General features: G+C 43.8%; 1 protein-coding gene across 1 annotated transcript; it reads left to right on the top strand.

Annotated features, from left to right (window-relative positions):
- The first annotated feature begins 1,135 nt into the window (after positions 1-1,135).
- Positions 1,136-16,341, top strand: LOC117895952 (dipeptidase 1). Its single transcript, XM_034803902.1, has 9 exons — positions 1,136-1,197; positions 7,726-8,480; positions 8,546-8,615; positions 8,862-9,038; positions 9,108-9,192; positions 9,281-9,356; positions 9,440-9,578; positions 14,637-14,768; positions 16,152-16,341. Exons 2-8 carry the CDS (start codon positions 7,810-7,812, stop codon positions 14,742-14,744), a joined length of 1,326 nt encoding a protein of 441 aa, XP_034659793.1. The 5' UTR covers positions 1,136-1,197; positions 7,726-7,809; the 3' UTR covers positions 14,745-14,768; positions 16,152-16,341.
- Positions 16,342-16,639: the final 298 nt, after the last annotated feature.

The raw sequence follows: 16,639 nt of genomic DNA, 5'->3' as shown, positions 1-16,639 counted from the left end.
ACTTCACGCCATGCCTGACCTCCTCCAATGTTAAAGGACTCAACTCGCACACGAACACAAACACAAATGCAGAAGGGGCCAACAGCTGATGGAGAGCGCAGAAATTTCCCCGTATTTTGGTGCACTTTGAGAGGGTATATTTGAATTGGTGGGGTGTTTGTGCAGAAGAGAAAGCAGCTGATAAGGGAACTTCAAGAATATAAATGATTGAGTCAGGATTGGGGTGATCATATAGCCATTTCTCAGTATCTCTAAATGAAATTGTAATCAAGACTTTTACTATGATAAAGGACAGAATCGGGCACCCTTTGAGTCGAAATAGATATAGGATAGTTCAAACATTAAAATTACTACAAATATTCCCATCTAAGCGTTCAGAAAACACAATCTAAGCACATTAACGCTTCGGCTTCCAACCGTGAACTTTCCCACTGCTTTATTTTGAGTGAAAGAGTAAAAGTACTCCCGCTCTCTCTCCCGCTCTCACAATGCCCATGCTCCTGGCACACTTACGTTGCCTTTGTTGGCTTTGTTGCGAAGAGGTTAATGTACTCCTAGGCTTAACGCTAAACAACTGCGAGCTTGATATAAATTAAATGAGATACTTTGAAGCCGCAAGTAATCGATGGATAGTTTCCGCCTAAAACACACAAAATAGCGCACCAAAAATATGGGTTTCCTTTCTGGGCTTTTTTGGACGCATTCTTATCTAACGCAGCAGCCACAGCCACACTGCTCCTTGTTGTCCTTGCGTTGCTCTCTCTCTCGTTTTGGGGAGACAGGCACTCGGCTGTTGGCCTTCGTGCGGTCCGCGTATGCCTTCGTGGGAGTGCTTTTTGTGGAGTGCCTGCCCCAGTGGCATCCTTCGTGGCTGCTTTCAGTTGGAATTCCTGCGTCGGCCGGTCGAGTAGTGTGCCCAATCGCTCGGTATATCTCCAGCCACACGTGTTGCTTGCGTTCCCGTTTTGTCGTTTGCCGTTTGTCGTTGCGTTCCCTTTGCGCGATTACGTTACGTAGCGCCCCAACGTGGCGACAGCAAAAGCGAAATAATTCTATCAATTATTATGTGAATGGAAAGTGGAGTGCATGAAAGAGATCGAACCAGTGAGATTTAAGCCACAAAAATAAAAGAACGTGAAGAGAAAAAAAAAGAAACAAAACAAACAAAAAGAATGTTAAATAGTTTAAGCAGTTTTGGTAAGAATTTATGGGGGTCATGGAGTGTATTTCCATATACATAATGTACAGCATCCACTTCATATGCAGATTTCTGTTAATATTGAGAAATTGATGGCAGTGGCGCTGCTGTCGGCATGCCCCTCATTAATATGCGACAGGCGACGCTCCCACAGCTCTCCCTCACCCTCTCCACCCCACACCACACCACACCCATTGTCTTCTCATCTGCATTTGTGGCCCCCAAAATGAGTCGGAGAATGAGTATCCTATAAGCAACCGAGCAGCTTCCTGACTGCTGATGATAATGCTGATTCTTGCCTTCCGCAACAATTTGCTTTGAACTCGGGTTTTGCCACACAAACCGCCAGACACCACCAACCACCCACCCCCCATCCAAAAAACCGAAACTCAAACCCAAACACACAAAACCCACAACCGAAACTCTTAGTCACATTTCGCTGGCTTTTGTTTGTGCCATTTGTAAATGCTTGTTACCTTTTTTTATTTTCTTTGTTGGTTTTGCCGTGTTTTTTGTGCCCATTAGGGTCTGGGAAACTGAAGGTATAACTGATTTGATAGTTGCATGTTCGAGTGGCTATTTCTGAGTGGAAAGGAAGGGTTATGATTGCACTTTTTGGTGGTAGCAGTTGCTACCACAAATCAGGAGGTTAATTAGATAACTTTTATGTCCAGAAACACAATTCTGCATATTCCAATTTACTCTACTCAACAGAAAGGAGGGGATGGTTAAAAGATAACTTACAGTACTGCCAGAAATCTCCACTTTAAGCTGAATTTCCACAGTTTGCACACAGCTCAATAAATCTTTGAATAAATCACATTATTGGGTATTTCATATTCGATTATTGCTTTTAGTTCTTGTTAGCTTTGGTATTTAGTTGTTGTTCTTTCACGTTGCTGTTTTTACCTGCTATTTCTCACTGAGTGTTTATGAGTGCTGTCGGTCAATGGGTTGAGACTTTGGCATTTTGTTTAATTTGAATTCTTGCGGCATGCAGCAGCAGCAGCAGGAATGAACTCTCCCTCACTCTCTCTCTCTCTCTCTCTTCTGGCAATCTCTGAAAATGGCACAAATTGTGGCTTGCAAGTGTTTGGTAGTCGGCTTTCCTGTGCTGCTGTTGAGTGCTTGAAATAAAATGAAGAAAGACAGAATGGGATTGGCAACCGCTTTTGGCATGCTCAGAACTCTGTTATAAACCACTTAGGAATCTCAACAAATGCGGCGGAGAACACTGGAGTTTGAATAATTACTTTATGATGGAATTCTCAAGGCAGATTATCCACTTCCAAAGGTATATTTTTGATGGGCTTAATATAGAAGAAAATCGGTTTCTTGTATTAGATTTGGATTTAAATTTATGGGAGAGATTTAGCTTGGAGTTTGGCTTGGAACTAAGTGTCCTTGCGTGTCTCTCTCTTCATGCGATGAGAATAGAATGCAGCAGCAGCAGCAGGAATGGACTCTCCCTCACTCTCTCTCTCTGTACAGAGTAACAATGGAAATTGCAGATCTTCTGCGACACTTTTAATCTGTCTAAAATTATATTTTCCCTGGCTGACTTGCATTAAAAAAAACCTCTAAAAAAAATACGAATTTCCTCTTTTGTTTTACGTCCACTAATGGACGTACTTTTTGGACATCTGTTGGACATTTCTGTTTCGGTGTACTCGTGGCATGCCGCAAAATAACAATTTCCATTTATTCTAGGTCAACATTTCTGTACTTGAGCTTGCCAGTCACTCTCCCTGCCAGCCCTCCCGCTCTCCTCCTTGGACACCAACGCTTTCCCCGCAATTGGCCTGAACTCGAGCATAAATTATGCATACAGAAAGAGTAAGCAGAAATAAGGAGAAATAAAAACAACCAAAAGAGGAATTGCAAAGGGCAAAAGCAAGGGGCAGAAGCGAAGGGCAAGGCAAATCAAACAAATGCCAAGGAACGGAGCAACATGAAAATGTTGTAAAATAATTTCAATTCATTTTGGTGCTATTTCGCATGCCTCGGGGTCCTTAGCCGTTCACCATGGGCCGTGTGTCATTGTATTGGTTGTGGTTGGTGGCCCCTCAAAGGCATTCTCCACAATTTTTGTGTTCAGTTTCGCTTATTTACTGCCCAGAGAGAGAGAGAGAGAGAGAGAGCGCATAAAAGGGCAGTGAAGAAAGAGCAGGCAAAACACAATAAACCAAAGCACACATAGAAGAGCACACATCGAGCATCCTTGTTCAAGTTTCCTTTTTCGTTCCTTCTTTTTTTTCCGCCAGTTTTTTGTGCCCTCATATGGGTCCCTTTCTGTCGTTGGTTGGGCTTCCATTCAATTAATTTATGCCATACTTTCGTATGGGAAAACTTTCACATTTGCAATGATTTTGATGGGGAAAACATTTTTGAGGGTGGCAGGCAAAAGGCATGGGGAAAGCCTTTCAAATGGCCATTTGGCATAATGATGGAAATTCAATATTATTTACTCCAGTGAGAATGTCCACTTAGAGGAGTTTTTATGTTGGAGAATAATATTCAAAGATATTTTAGAACTTGAAAGATCTTCTTTGAGATCTTGAAACAAATTTAAAAATACCTAAAAATATATATTTTCTAGTTATTTATATTTATTCATTAAATAACTGATCAAATATTTATTATTCCTCATTTTCTCTATTTGTATTTGACGAACATTAAGCACGAATATTATTTTTTAATTTATTTTAAATATTTCTCATATATTTTAATATAGTTTTTAAAGATCTGTTGACACTTTCAATAAAAATTATGCAAAAAAAATAAATTTAAAATCTAAAAATTAATTTACAATGTTTAAAAGATGTTTTAAATTTGTACTAGATTTTTCTTGGAACCTTTGAATGTGTGCACACGATCAGCAGTTGTCCATCAGGCTTCTGGTTAATATTTACTGAAAATTCCTGCACTGCCTCTTCCTTCCACCACCTTCCCCTGCCTTCTTTGTCCCTGCTCCCGTGATCAGAGCCTTATTAATACCTTGTATATATTTTGTATGCTTGTTAAATTGAATGAGTGGGAGCCAAAAATTGCTGAAAGGCCTCGGCAGAAGCCTTAGCACACCCGCCAGTGGGGGGTGTCAGCAGCATTCCTGGCCAGCAGCAGCGAGGCAGTTCCTTTGGCGGAGTGGAGTGCCGTAGAAGCTTTTTCCTTGGCTGCCTTTTGGCCCATTCACATCGACTGTTTTGCTACAATTCGCAATGTGAATGGAATTTAGAGCTGAATGAATGGAAAATGCCGGCGCCCATGAATGGGGCACAGGATGAGGACGGAGCTTGGGCATTTGCGGGGTTTGATTATAAATAACGTAAAATAAGCGCACATGAATGCATTTTGATTGTCTGCTGTAGTTTACGGCACGTTTCCTTTCGTTTTTTGTCGCTCTCTGCTGCTGCTGTTGTTGCTGCTGCTGCTGCTGGAGTTCTGAGGCAAAAAAAATGGAAAGAAAGACGACAAACTCGCAGCGCGCAAGTATCTCAAGACGCAGGCAGGGGGGGGGGACAGTCGCTCGGTCTGTGTGCAACTTCCTTAAATGCTTCGCTAATGTAGAAAAGAAAAGCATTTCTCTTTGCTATATTTATTCGCTTGCCACTTTGCATGGAAATTCCGACTGCAACGAGGACATTGCATTTCCTTGCTGCAATTTTCCCAACGCGCGCGCACTCCGGACACGACTCCCCCGGAACACCAACCACCCAACAATCCCCCCCCGCATCACATTTGCCAGCGCCATTTCCCTTCTCTCTTTCGCTCTCTCTCTCCCTTTCTGCTTCCCATTTATTTTTCTGCCTTTTTTGAGGCCATGCAAAATAATGTTTCATGTTGCAATAAATGTACGATTCAGTCCATGTCCCTGCCAGCCCCTGTTCCTGTCTCTGTCCCTATCCGTTCTGGCACAGCCCCGCGCCCATGCATGCCACTCAAACCAAAAAAACATAAAGACAACCCCCCGCCCGCACTTTGCACATTGCACATTGCACATACGCAACGTTGTGCGCCGTTATCCTTGCGCCCATTTCTGGCGCGTTCTGGCTGCAGTCCGGAGTGCGGTCTGTTTGCTGCTTGCCAACTGCCAACTCGCACAATTTATTAACTCTTTTTGACTCGTTTTTTATGTTTAATCTGCTTCAATAATGCTTAAATCATCCATTTGATCTTTGTGGTTCGCTTGTTTATGGCATTGCAATTTATATTCTGGCATTGATCCTCCGCGATATTCCCTGTACTTCACAGCAGGAGTGCCCTTCAATTTAATTAAATATCCGCTATATTGCGGCTCCTAATTTCGGGTTTGTTTGCCGCTTCGTTTTCCCGGCATAAATGTTTAATGAAGCGCCAAACGTTTTCGATTTCATGGAGCAAAGCAACTTTGGGGCCTGCCCCCCTGCCCGCTCTTCCTGTTAACCCAACTGGGTCTAATTTGGCTGCCTTTCGTGTCCTGCGCCTGCTCCTGCTCCTGCTCCTGCCATTGTCTCGCTGTATTAATAATTCGTGCGTTGCGTTTGTGTCACGTTTTGTGCATGGGCCCAAAAATATATGCGTGGCGCGTTGCCCTTGTCAATGTTGTCATTTCCTGCTCATCGTTTTGTCCCCTGTTGATTTTTGCATAATTTCTCTACGACCAGATAGCTCAAGGACAGACAGGCAGACAGGAGCAAAAGTTCAGGACAATATCGAGAGACAGAGAAAAGCAGAAAATGCCATCAAATGGCAAGAGGAGAGAATTTGTTGAACCGAACCTCAATCAGCAGCAAAAAACAGGATGCAGAAGCAGCAGGGATACAAATACAGCTAAAGATACACATAGAGATACGGATAAGGATACATATACAGCTACAGTTACAGCTACAGCTACAGCTACAAATGTCGAAGAAGTAGACCAAGAGCAGAGCTTGGATAAGATATTGCACAGCGGAATGTTTTTCATTTTGTTCGCAAGCATCGAAGCATGAAAATCAGCATACGGATTCCACTCACCCATCGCTCCACTCCGCTCCGGTTCTGGCCCCGTCCCTTCTTGGTGCTCCTGCAGCTTATGGCCCTGCTCCTGCTGCTGGCACATGAAAAATAAACCCAAAACGAATACGCTGAAATACCCTCAAGATGTGTACAAAACAAGTGTTAACATAGTCACTAGAAAATATGAAATAAAACGTAAAAATGTGTAACAAAACGTTGGGTTTTTTTTTGCTTCAAATATGTAAAAATATGTAAAAAAAATTATGGGTTTTTTCTGGCACTTAAAATATCTACTTTGGGTTTTTTACTTAAATTTAAAGACTCAATTTGTTGGCAAAAATATAATTTCTGGCTCTACTTTTATTTCTTCTTAGTGATGACATAGAAAGGTTTATGGCTGCCTTTTTCTTTATTCATATTCTTGCCTTACCAAAAGAGTTTTTAATTTATGCAAATTATTTAGTTCTAAACTGATTTAAAAGGCGTTTTCTTTATATGGCAATTTACCATTTAGAATTATTAAAATAATCACAACATTTGGCTAGGGCATTCATTCATGTTTGATGGCTTTAAGAATCGATTAGGCAAAAGCTAGCAAATATTCAAGCATACATTTTTGAAGGAGTTCTTCAAATGTCGTGCCCTCAATTTGTGTATATTTAACCCACATTTACGAGTATTTGCCACAAATGTGCTTTGTTTACCAGCTCCAAAAAAAAGGGAATCGAATTACCTGTGCCCCAAGTTGGCTTACATTTCCATTTGCTCGGCTTGCCATTTGCATTTTTGGCCATTACCTGCGCTCGCCGTCGTGGCCTGACTTATGTGTTGAAAACTATTAAAGTAGTTTAGTTTTAGTTGTCAGTGTTTTTGGGCACAAAACTTTAATTTCACTGGCACAAGGAATATATAAATATTTCCCTCTGCCCAATAAACTCTGGGCAAAGTCTCAGTATCCGGCTTTGGCACACACACGGCACGGCACGGCGGCTTCAATTTCTTCGGCAAATACTTGGACCTCTCCCTCTGTCGCTCCTTGCCACCTGGCCAAAAACTTTTTGTCGCTAGGAAAACAACAAAAAAAAAGGAAATTTCCATGGATAAAGTATTTTTCTTTTGGGGGGCAAAACTATTTAAATTTTCTATGATTTCTCTTTCAGTTTTTGCTAAAAGCACAAAAAAACAAAACCAAAAGTGGTGCGGGAACTTTGCTATAAATAATTTTTGCATTTTTATTGTGCATTTTGTGCGCGCGATTTCGATTTGAAGTTTTTGAGGCTCTGAAATAAATATGAAAAGTTTTATTTATGTTTTGTGGGTGGGTGTGGGCTGTGCAGGATTTACTGTGGGTTTGCTTCTGGGGGGTTGGCACAGCCCTGCGGGCGCTACATATTTATGACATTTGTTTGCCAACCAACTTTCAATGGCTCAATCACGCCACACCGCCACGGGCCCGCACATGCAACTAAAACAAACTCTTAGCCGCTTCATTCAACTCTCCAACTAACTCGTTCTTCCCCTCTCCCCCCTCTCTCCCCTCTCTCCACCAGCTGGCACTTGGTGGAACATCATCAATGTGAGTGCTGCGACTGCTGGGCTCTACTGCTAGAGCGCCACGCTCCACGCGCGGGGCAATGAAATCACGGAAGCTGCCAAAGGGCTTCGTGCTTTGTGGCCTCAATTGTCTGACCTTTGTGTACTTCCCGCTCGTCCTGCCCATACTGAAATGCTCGGCGAGTGCCGCGGCCGGCGCCAGCGCCAGCGGCAACGGCAACGGCAACGCGGGCGGCAAGGCCAGCGACGATTTCGACTATCGCATGCAGCGCGTGCGAAATGTCCTCAAGGAGGTGCCCCTCATCGACGGCCACAACGATCTGCCCTGGAACATACGCAAGTTCCTGAAGAATCAGCTAAAGGACTTCCACTTCGGCGGCGATCTGCGGGAGCTCGCGCCCTGGTCCTCGAGCGCCTGGAGCCACACGGATCTGCGGCGCCTCAAGGAGGGCATGGTCTCGGCCCAGTTTTGGTCCGCCTACGCCCCGTGTTCCTCGCAGCATCTGGATGCGGTGCAGCTGACGCTGGAGCAAATCGACTTGATACGCCGCCTCGTGCAGCTCTATCCGCATCACATGGCCCTGGTGACGACGGCCACGGGCATCGAGCAGACGCATCGCACGGGCAAGATAGCCAGCCTGATAGGCGTGGAGGGCGGCCATGCCATTGGCACCAGCCTCAGTGTTCTGCGCATGTTCTATCAGCTGGGCGCGCGCTACTTGACGCTCACACACACCTGCAACACACCTTGGTGAGTGGGCCAAGGGCGGGGAAGGTGTGGCCAGCATTGTGATTTGATTTGTGTTTTGACTGCAGGGCGGACTGCTGCAAAGTTGACGAGCCTGGAAAGTATCCACACATTGGCGGACTGTCGCAGTTTGGCAAGGTAAGACTTTGACCAGAGACAGGAAAATTAGCCCAACAAAGCCCCCAAGAATGTGCCACCAAAAGCCTTAAAGATGCTTAAGCAAAACCCTCAAAAAGTCCAACCAAAACCCTTAAATATGCCCCACCAAAATCCTTTAAAACTCCCCACCCCCCACACATCCTAAATGCCAAACCAAAACCCTCAAACATGTCCCCCAACAAGCCTTAAAAATCTGCTTTAAGCGCTCATTATTTTCCCGCACAGCTCGTGGTCAAGGAGATGAATCGCCTGGGCATGATTGTTGATCTGTCGCATGTGTCGGTGCCCACAATGCTGGACGCTTTGGCTGCCTCGCGGGCGCCGCTCATCTTCTCGCACTCGTCGGCTCATGCCATCTGCAACAGTTCCCGCAATGTGCCCGATCATGTGCTGCAGCGTATTGTAAGTGCATTAGAAAGGCATTTATAATCCTTATGCCCGGCCCGAGTAACATGTTCCATTCGTTGGCAGGCAATAAATGGCGGTCTGGTTATGGTCGCCTTTTATCCACATTTCGTCAGCTGCTCGGGACAGGCAACACTGCACGATGTTGTTGGTAGGTTTGGGGGTCGCACCCCGTTTGGGTGTCTGGTTTCTGGGCAACATTAATCTTTGAACTTCTGCATCCCTCTGTGGCCTTTCAGCGCATATCAACCACATAAGGGAGGTGGCTGGCATCGATCATGTGGGCATTGGTGCCGGCTACGATGGAGTCAACTTGTGAGTACAACAAGAGCTGCCCTTCAATTACATTTCATTCCGAATTATCGTTTGCTTTTGTGGCTGTTCGCTTTGCTTTGCAGAGTACCCAAAGGACTGGAGGATGTGTCCAAATATCCGCATCTGTTTGCCGCCCTGCTCGAGTCTGATAAATGGTCAGAGGAGGATATTGCCAAGTTGGCTGGCAAGAATCTCATACGTGTATTCAAGGAAGTCGAAGCGGTGAGTACAACAGCCACACAAAATGGATAGAAATGGCTGCAACTTTTTCTGCTGCCACTTTTCTGCTGGTATTTTTCAATTGTTCAACGTTTTGGTTGCTCCCCGAGGAATGTCTTGATACACTGCCGGAAAAATGTCTGTCCTACAGCCTGCGGGTGGAGTGTATTTTCTAATCACTTCAATTATATGGCAGCTTGATTCCTGATTGCTGCTTTAAAACATAAAATAGAGCGGCATTTTCGAGTGCTTACAATTCGAGAGTATTCTCGAATGTGGCTGCTGTCTCCTCTCGTGTCAGACCTAGAGTCTGTGAAGTCTGTGGCCACACACATTGCTCAGCGGCAAACAAACAAAGGCGCCTGCAAAAAGGACATTGCTAGAGCCAGCCGCTGGTTGTTATTACAGTTGGGAAATTCCTTTCACAAGGATAAAAGCGAATAATGTGGCTTTGCAATGGAATTTGCACATACTTGGAATGGAAGCAGCAGCAGCAGCAGCAGCAGCAGCAAAACTAGAGACAGAAAATGAAAGGAGAAGCTGAGGCAGGAGCTGCAGCTAGAGCTGGCAGGACATTGGCTTGGGCGTCCAAAAGACGCAAGTTGTGAAATAATTTTAAAAGGATTTTCCTTCGCTTATACCGATATTTATACACGAGCAGCAGCAGAAGCAGAGAGAGAGCCACAGTCCAGCTCCAGCTCCAGCTCCAGTTGCTGAGTCTGCAGTTTGTTTGCAGGATGCGGTCGAAGCTTGTTTGCCGTCTGCTCCAAGTAGAATGCTAAAGGATCCACAAGGAGCATCCCATTTGCTCATCATATACAGCTGGCACAGTGCAAAGAGTGTACTGCGAATGCCATTGGGTTTTGGCTTTCCGCTCTGCCATTCCGTTTCTTTTCTCGCCCGTGTCTGTGCCTGTGTCTGTGGCGGCTCAAGCAGCTTTCAATTTAGATCAATGCGGGAGGGGTTGCGGGTTGTGGGTTGGGGGTTGGGGAGTGCAAAGCCCCGCTTTTGAGCAAGTTACTCCTCCGTGCATTGAATGCCACTCGAGTGCAGGTTAGTGCCATTCAAAAGGCACTGCCGGCAAGTGGGTTTGTTTTGCAGTCGAATGGCTTCGATGGCCCGACGGATGCTTGGCTAAACGTTGGCAGACAGTAGCCCCCAAGAGGGACTTCAGGCGGCACTTCTGTCTCTCCATTGATGGGCTAATTGAATTATAAATTAAAGCAAAAATTGTGCATAAGCTAGAGAGGAAAGAGGACCCCAATCTTGATTGCAGTTCTCTCTGCGTTGGCTCTAAATCAAAATAGTTCCCCGTTTGGCTCCTCCTTTCTGCTGCTGCTAAAACCAATTTAAAGATTTAATAACAAATATAAATCATGCGCCCCCCTTGAACGCTGGTCGGTCGTCGTGGTTGTCGCTTTTATTGCTTTTTGCTGATTATAAAAACCTCCGACCAAGGGTTGCCAGTGCCCCAACCCCCGCCCCCGCGCACAGCCTTTGGCTCCAAGTTGAGAAAGAGATGCCGCAGCATTTTTTAATTTAGCTCTTGTCTCGACCGTGGACCACGCAAAAACTTTAATCATATTCTCACAGTCGTTCCGTTCCCCCTCAGCCCTGCATTGTAATTAGTTTTAGATGGGGGGCGGCGGCAGGCATAAAAAGCAGCAGCAGAATACTTAGTGTCCGTCTGTGATTACAGTGCGCACTTACCCCATAATGGTGGGCAAGGACAAGTGGGTGGATGAGGGGGGCTGAAAAGTATTGCCTTATTTGCAGCGGCCTGATTAAAATTGTCCGAGTTTTTATGGCATTTTGCACTCAGCAGACAAGTAAAAACCATATAGAGGCACCCCTCCACACACACACACGGATGTGTGTATCTGTATCTGTGTGTGTGTGTGTATTTGTATATTTTTACTGCTGTTTATTACATGGCCATAATACTCATTAAGAATTGTATTGTAATACGTTTCTGTTTGTTGCCAGTATTTTCGCTTTTTATTTTTATTTTATTTCATTTATATGTGTGCCTGTGTGTGTGTGTGTGTGTCTGTGTGCGCTGTGTGGTAAAAAGTAATTAAAAACGTTACCCAACGCCTTTTATCTTTGGCCAAAAGCCCAGCGAGCAGCAGCGCCGCGAGGATTAAGCCGAAGAGCAGCGACCAGCCCCATATAATATATAACCAAAATGACATTTGCTTTTGCATCTGACCAAGTCACAGTGGCCCAGGGCGCAGGGCCCTCTGTCCTGGAGTTCATTGAACTGCAGCGCTCTGGTATCCAGAAATGTATTTTGTAGCCTACTTAGGGGCGTCGCCAGCAGAATCTCTCGCCCCTGGGGCGGCGACGACTCGTAATGCAATTAAATAATAAACGAAAAGCGGGTCAAATGTTCAATTATTAGAAGCTTAATGCTATTTTTCGGGCCTCTGTGTGTGCTCAGGGGACTTGTGTCGAGGGCTGAGGGGACTCTGCCGGTCATGGCTGTAGCTGTGATAATTAAGCAAGTCATAGAAATTAGGCAAAAGGCCATTTTAATGATTGCCAACTCGAACACCAAAGCACACAGCAAACACACACACACAAGCACACAGCTTACAAATACATACAAAGCACAGAGCAAACACACACTTGCCCTGCCATAATACCCTTTCAAGCTGGACACGCACTCAGTCATAGGCCAAAAGGCGGGCCATTCCAATAAACATTTTCGCCTCACTTACACGCTGCCAGAGCAGAGATTTGCCACAGTTTTTCCACATTTTTCTCACAGTTTCGCAGACAGTTTTCTCATAGTTTTCTAGCGCTCCTCAATGGCCATAAGGAAATCCATTTTTTATGACATATTTGCAGCTTTTAGGGCCCGAAATTTTATGACTCAATAAATTATGAAAAAATGCAAACCACCAACTGATATTTCCCCCCATCTGAGTTCCGCTTTGTGCAACCCGAAACGGGTTTTGAGAACACATTTCCAAGGACCTTAAAGCAGCAAACAGCAATTGCCACAAATTTGTGGGTGGTGGCAGCGGAGCGGCGGGGCAGCTGGTAGCCCATGGCCCATAGCCCATGAACATGATAATTTTCTTGACGCCAGTTTTTATCTACACAAAAGCAGCAGCAGCAGCGAGGCAGCAGAGAGGCAAGCGGCAGAAAGGCAAGCGGCAGAAAGCCAAGGATTTCAGGCCAGGCCCCCATCCAGTCCATTCAGCTGCTTGTCTGCTGTGTCTGTGTAAATGTATCTTTTATTTTAGCCTTTTATATCTAATGCGAGAGCGTAGAACGGCATTTGGCACGACACATCGCCCAAGTGGCGGCCCAGTCCGGGGCCCAGTCCGTGTGCTCCGGGGCCATGGGCAAATGGCAGCAATTTGTGCGAGACAAATTCATTTAAATATCTTTTGCCAGCCTTGTGTGGGGATCTATCTTTGCTCCTGCCCTGCCCCTGCCCCCCCTTTGTGTACGAGAGTGTCTCTGAGCCTGACCTTCTTACAATTGATTTGGCTGTGGGAAAATGCGTCAGATGAGGGCGAGGGTGGGGCACTCTTCAACATTAATTTTACGCTTTGAACTTTTCACTCAAACTGTAACTGTAGGAGCTCTCCGCTTCTCATTTGTATTGAAGGGAGAGAGCGGGGGCAGGGCATGCCAGTCGGCTCAAAGGCCGGAAGAGTCTAGCCAAAAGGCAAAAAGCACAAAGTTTCCAAGGGGGTGGCAAGGGTGGGGCTAGGCCTGCACACAAAGTGCAATGACTGGGCCAAAGCTGACGTTTCATTGTTGTTTGTGGCTCATAAAAAAAAACGTCGTAAATTCGATTGTTGTATGGCAAACAAAACACAGGAAGTGGAACGCGGCGCACAGCACAGGCACAGCCCCACGAACACCCCCTGGTAGGCGGCCTCAAAAGGTGTTTGGTGTTGAAAACAAAACATTTTCTCTCATTTTATTTCGCTTTTTTATGACATTAAATGTGCTCCAAAGTTTTGCACGGTCTGCCCCTTGGCTCGGGGTTTTCCCTTTAAGGCTTGGGCATGGCACGGGCTGGCATGTTGCTTTATGAATATTTAACTCTAGATATTATTAGCAGTTAAGGCAGAAGGTGCTTACGTTTGAACTCAGCTTGATTGAGGCACTTGGGATGGGCAGTCGAAAGAGCATAAAACGAAGCAATGGGAATTGCAATAATTGTGGGTAAAATGTGTTCGATGTGAGGCAGCATTTGGGCAAGATGAAACATGTTTAGTTGTTCTTTAAGTAGTGAAGAAATTAGCAGCAAACTTTGTCTGAAATTTATGCCTAAATGCATACAAAATTTCTTCACAGTTTCTACAAATTTCAGCAAATTTTATAATACAAATATTTAAGCGAATTTGAAACGAATTACAGCTAAAAGTGTTGCCTAGAGGCGCAACAAATTCCGCGACTGTAACTGCAAAAATTTCTATCAAATAATTCCCTCAATTGCCATCAAACTTATGCCACTGCTGCATGGCCACAACTTAGCCTCAAACTCTGAGCCCTTTGCCAATTCTTAACCCGAAAGTAAATCCACTCACTGCGCGTCTCCCTCTGCCTTCTGCCACTGTGCCAGTTCGATCGACTTCGTCACAAAAGTATCCATTACAGAGCCAAGCTGGCAGCCCCCCCATTGATTTTGTAATTTGGCTAATAGCAGCTTTGACGTATACTTAAATCTAAGAAATTCATTAGGAAAACGCCTCGCTCGAAATTTATGGAAAATAATACACACACAGACTCGTATGCGGAGCGCTCTTTCAGCGGAATCATTTTAGCATTTGAAAATGCAAACAAAACTTTGGCAATTACGCTAAATAACTTTTGTAAGTTGTGCCAGCAAAAGGGAGGCAGCTCCTGTGGCGCTCCTGTGGCGCTCCTGCGGCGCTCCTTTCCTTTCCTTTCGCGTATGCAATCAATTTTCATCAATCAAATGCAGCTGTTGGCCTGACACACACACACTCGCACACATAATTGCCGATTGAATTTTAACCAGAGCAAAGCACACACACACATCATAAGTATTTTGCTTGTCTGTCATTTTAGGTGCGTGATCAAATGGAACTGCTGCGTGTGCCACCCATTGATCAGTCAATTCCAGCCGAAGACATTATGGGCCGATCCTATTGTCGCTATCAAGGACCAAGAACGTGATAATTTCTTCATATGTAAAAGCTCGCAAAACACATACAAATAGAGCGCGCAACAAAAAAAGAAAAGAATTATGTCGAGCGTTACGTGTTGTAAAGTGAAACTTGTTTTAGGTTAATTGACAAAGTTTTTCCTCTCTCTCTGTCTCCTTTTTTGTGCACTGTTCTTGTTGCATTTGTGGAGAATTGTTTGCCCGTGTCTCACATACTCAGACATTTTTGCAATCGCTCAGACCTGGGGCAGTTGGCCAGCTGGTGGCTGCTGCCAGACAACTTTTCTGCGCGCACACAGCTGCCATTCGCCCATAAACAAATACAAAGTGGCAGGCAGGCAGCACAGCCCCCACAACCATTCCTCATCGCCATATACCCTTACATTGTGTAAATATCATTGCCATGTTTATTTTTAACTCTAGCTCTAAGACAGCGGCAAGAGTTTGTGTGGAAAAAATAGTTAAAGCAAAAGCAGGAAAAGGCAGGAAAATATTCTGAACAGCACATAAAAGCTAGGAACAAATTAAGCCCCATAATAGCGAAACTAAAGCACAGTTAGCCGCAAATTAATAAACCCCAAACGGGACAGAAACAAAAACAACAACACAAAAATTAAGCCCACAAAGCTGATGGATGCCCCGAAAAAAGTCAAGTGGAAAATCTACAATTTATCAGCGAGTATTTTTTCTATGAAAAAGTTATTAAAGTTTAGCAGAAAAGGAAAATAGCTAATAGTTAAATACAATACAAAATAACTGTTACAATTTTATATACGATTATCGCAGGGGGCATGGGGCAGGAGCAGTGGAAAAGGCCGATTGAAGCTCATTAATCTCAGCCACTGAGCCGCTTTCATTGGCCCGAACAGAAAAAAATGTTTAATTACGACACGTTATGCGTTTAAAGCGCTCTTTCATTTTGTTATTAAACCTAAATGAAATTCTCATTTAATTAGTTAATTAACATTAAACATTTAATTAGCCAAGGGTATTTAATTTATATGCAACAAAAATTACAGTAAATATAAATGGGAAAAGCCAAAACAAAACGAAAGCACGCATTGAATGTTAACCACATTTTTTGCATCATTTGGCAATTTGTAAGGCTTAAGTGCCCAACTTTTAATCAATATTCAAATAAAGCAAAAGCAAAAATGAAGGCAGCAAACAAAACAAAACAGAAAATGAATAAAAAATGAACATATTGTATAATTAATAGATCCATACAAAACAAATTCAACCCGCCAAAATTGCGAATAAGTTCACAAGGAAAAACCCATTAAGCATGGAAAATAATATTTAATGACAAATTGTATAGAGCCCAGCATATGAGACACAAAAGATTGTTCAAGAACCATAAAAAGGCGTGCAGAAAACTATAAAAAAAAACCAAAAACAAAGACACAAAAACTACACTAACACACTCACACATATACATATATGTAGATACATTTAAATATTATCCTTTAATTTATTCATCAACGATTTGTTTGGGATTTCGTGGGTGTTTTTTTGGGTGCGGGCGGGCGGGTAACTGAAAGTTGCATTTGAACAAATTTTTGCAGCTCAACTAATAGATTAGATTCAACCTTTTTTTCGGGTTACCAACAAAAACAAACCAAATACAAAACATATTTAAACTTTAAGCCAAACGATGGCGATGGCGAGGACGATGGGCGCAACAAAGTAAGAGGCAAAAAATAACACATGTGATCAAAAATAAAATTAAATTACATATACGAGTATATATATAAATATATTATTAACTATTTAATTACTATAATAATTTAATGTTTAACAACAACAACAACAAAACTTACTGAGCATTTCACAACTTTTATTGCTGGTGGAAAAAACTCAAACTTTATCGATTAAAATTAGCAAATAATGAAAGCAACAACAAAAA

This window comes from Drosophila subobscura, chromosome O (genome assembly GCF_008121235.1).
Source record: "Drosophila subobscura isolate 14011-0131.10 chromosome O, UCBerk_Dsub_1.0, whole genome shotgun sequence".
Taxonomy (NCBI): Eukaryota; Metazoa; Arthropoda; class Insecta; order Diptera; family Drosophilidae; genus Drosophila; species Drosophila subobscura.
This window is presented reverse-complemented; position numbering and strand designations above follow the sequence as displayed.

Excerpts from the sequence above, each read along its gene's own strand:
- LOC117895952 (XM_034803902.1), top strand. The coding sequence starts at position 7,810 with ATGAAATCACGGAAGCTGCCAAAGGGCTTCGTGCTTTGTGGCCTCAAT. Across the intron at positions 9,357-9,439 it reads GGCTACGATGGAGTCAACTT|AGTACCCAAAGGACTGGAGG; the intron begins GTGAGTACAACA and ends TTTGCTTTGCAG. Across the intron at positions 9,579-14,636 it reads TATTCAAGGAAGTCGAAGCG|GTGCGTGATCAAATGGAACT; the intron begins GTGAGTACAACA and ends CTGTCATTTTAG.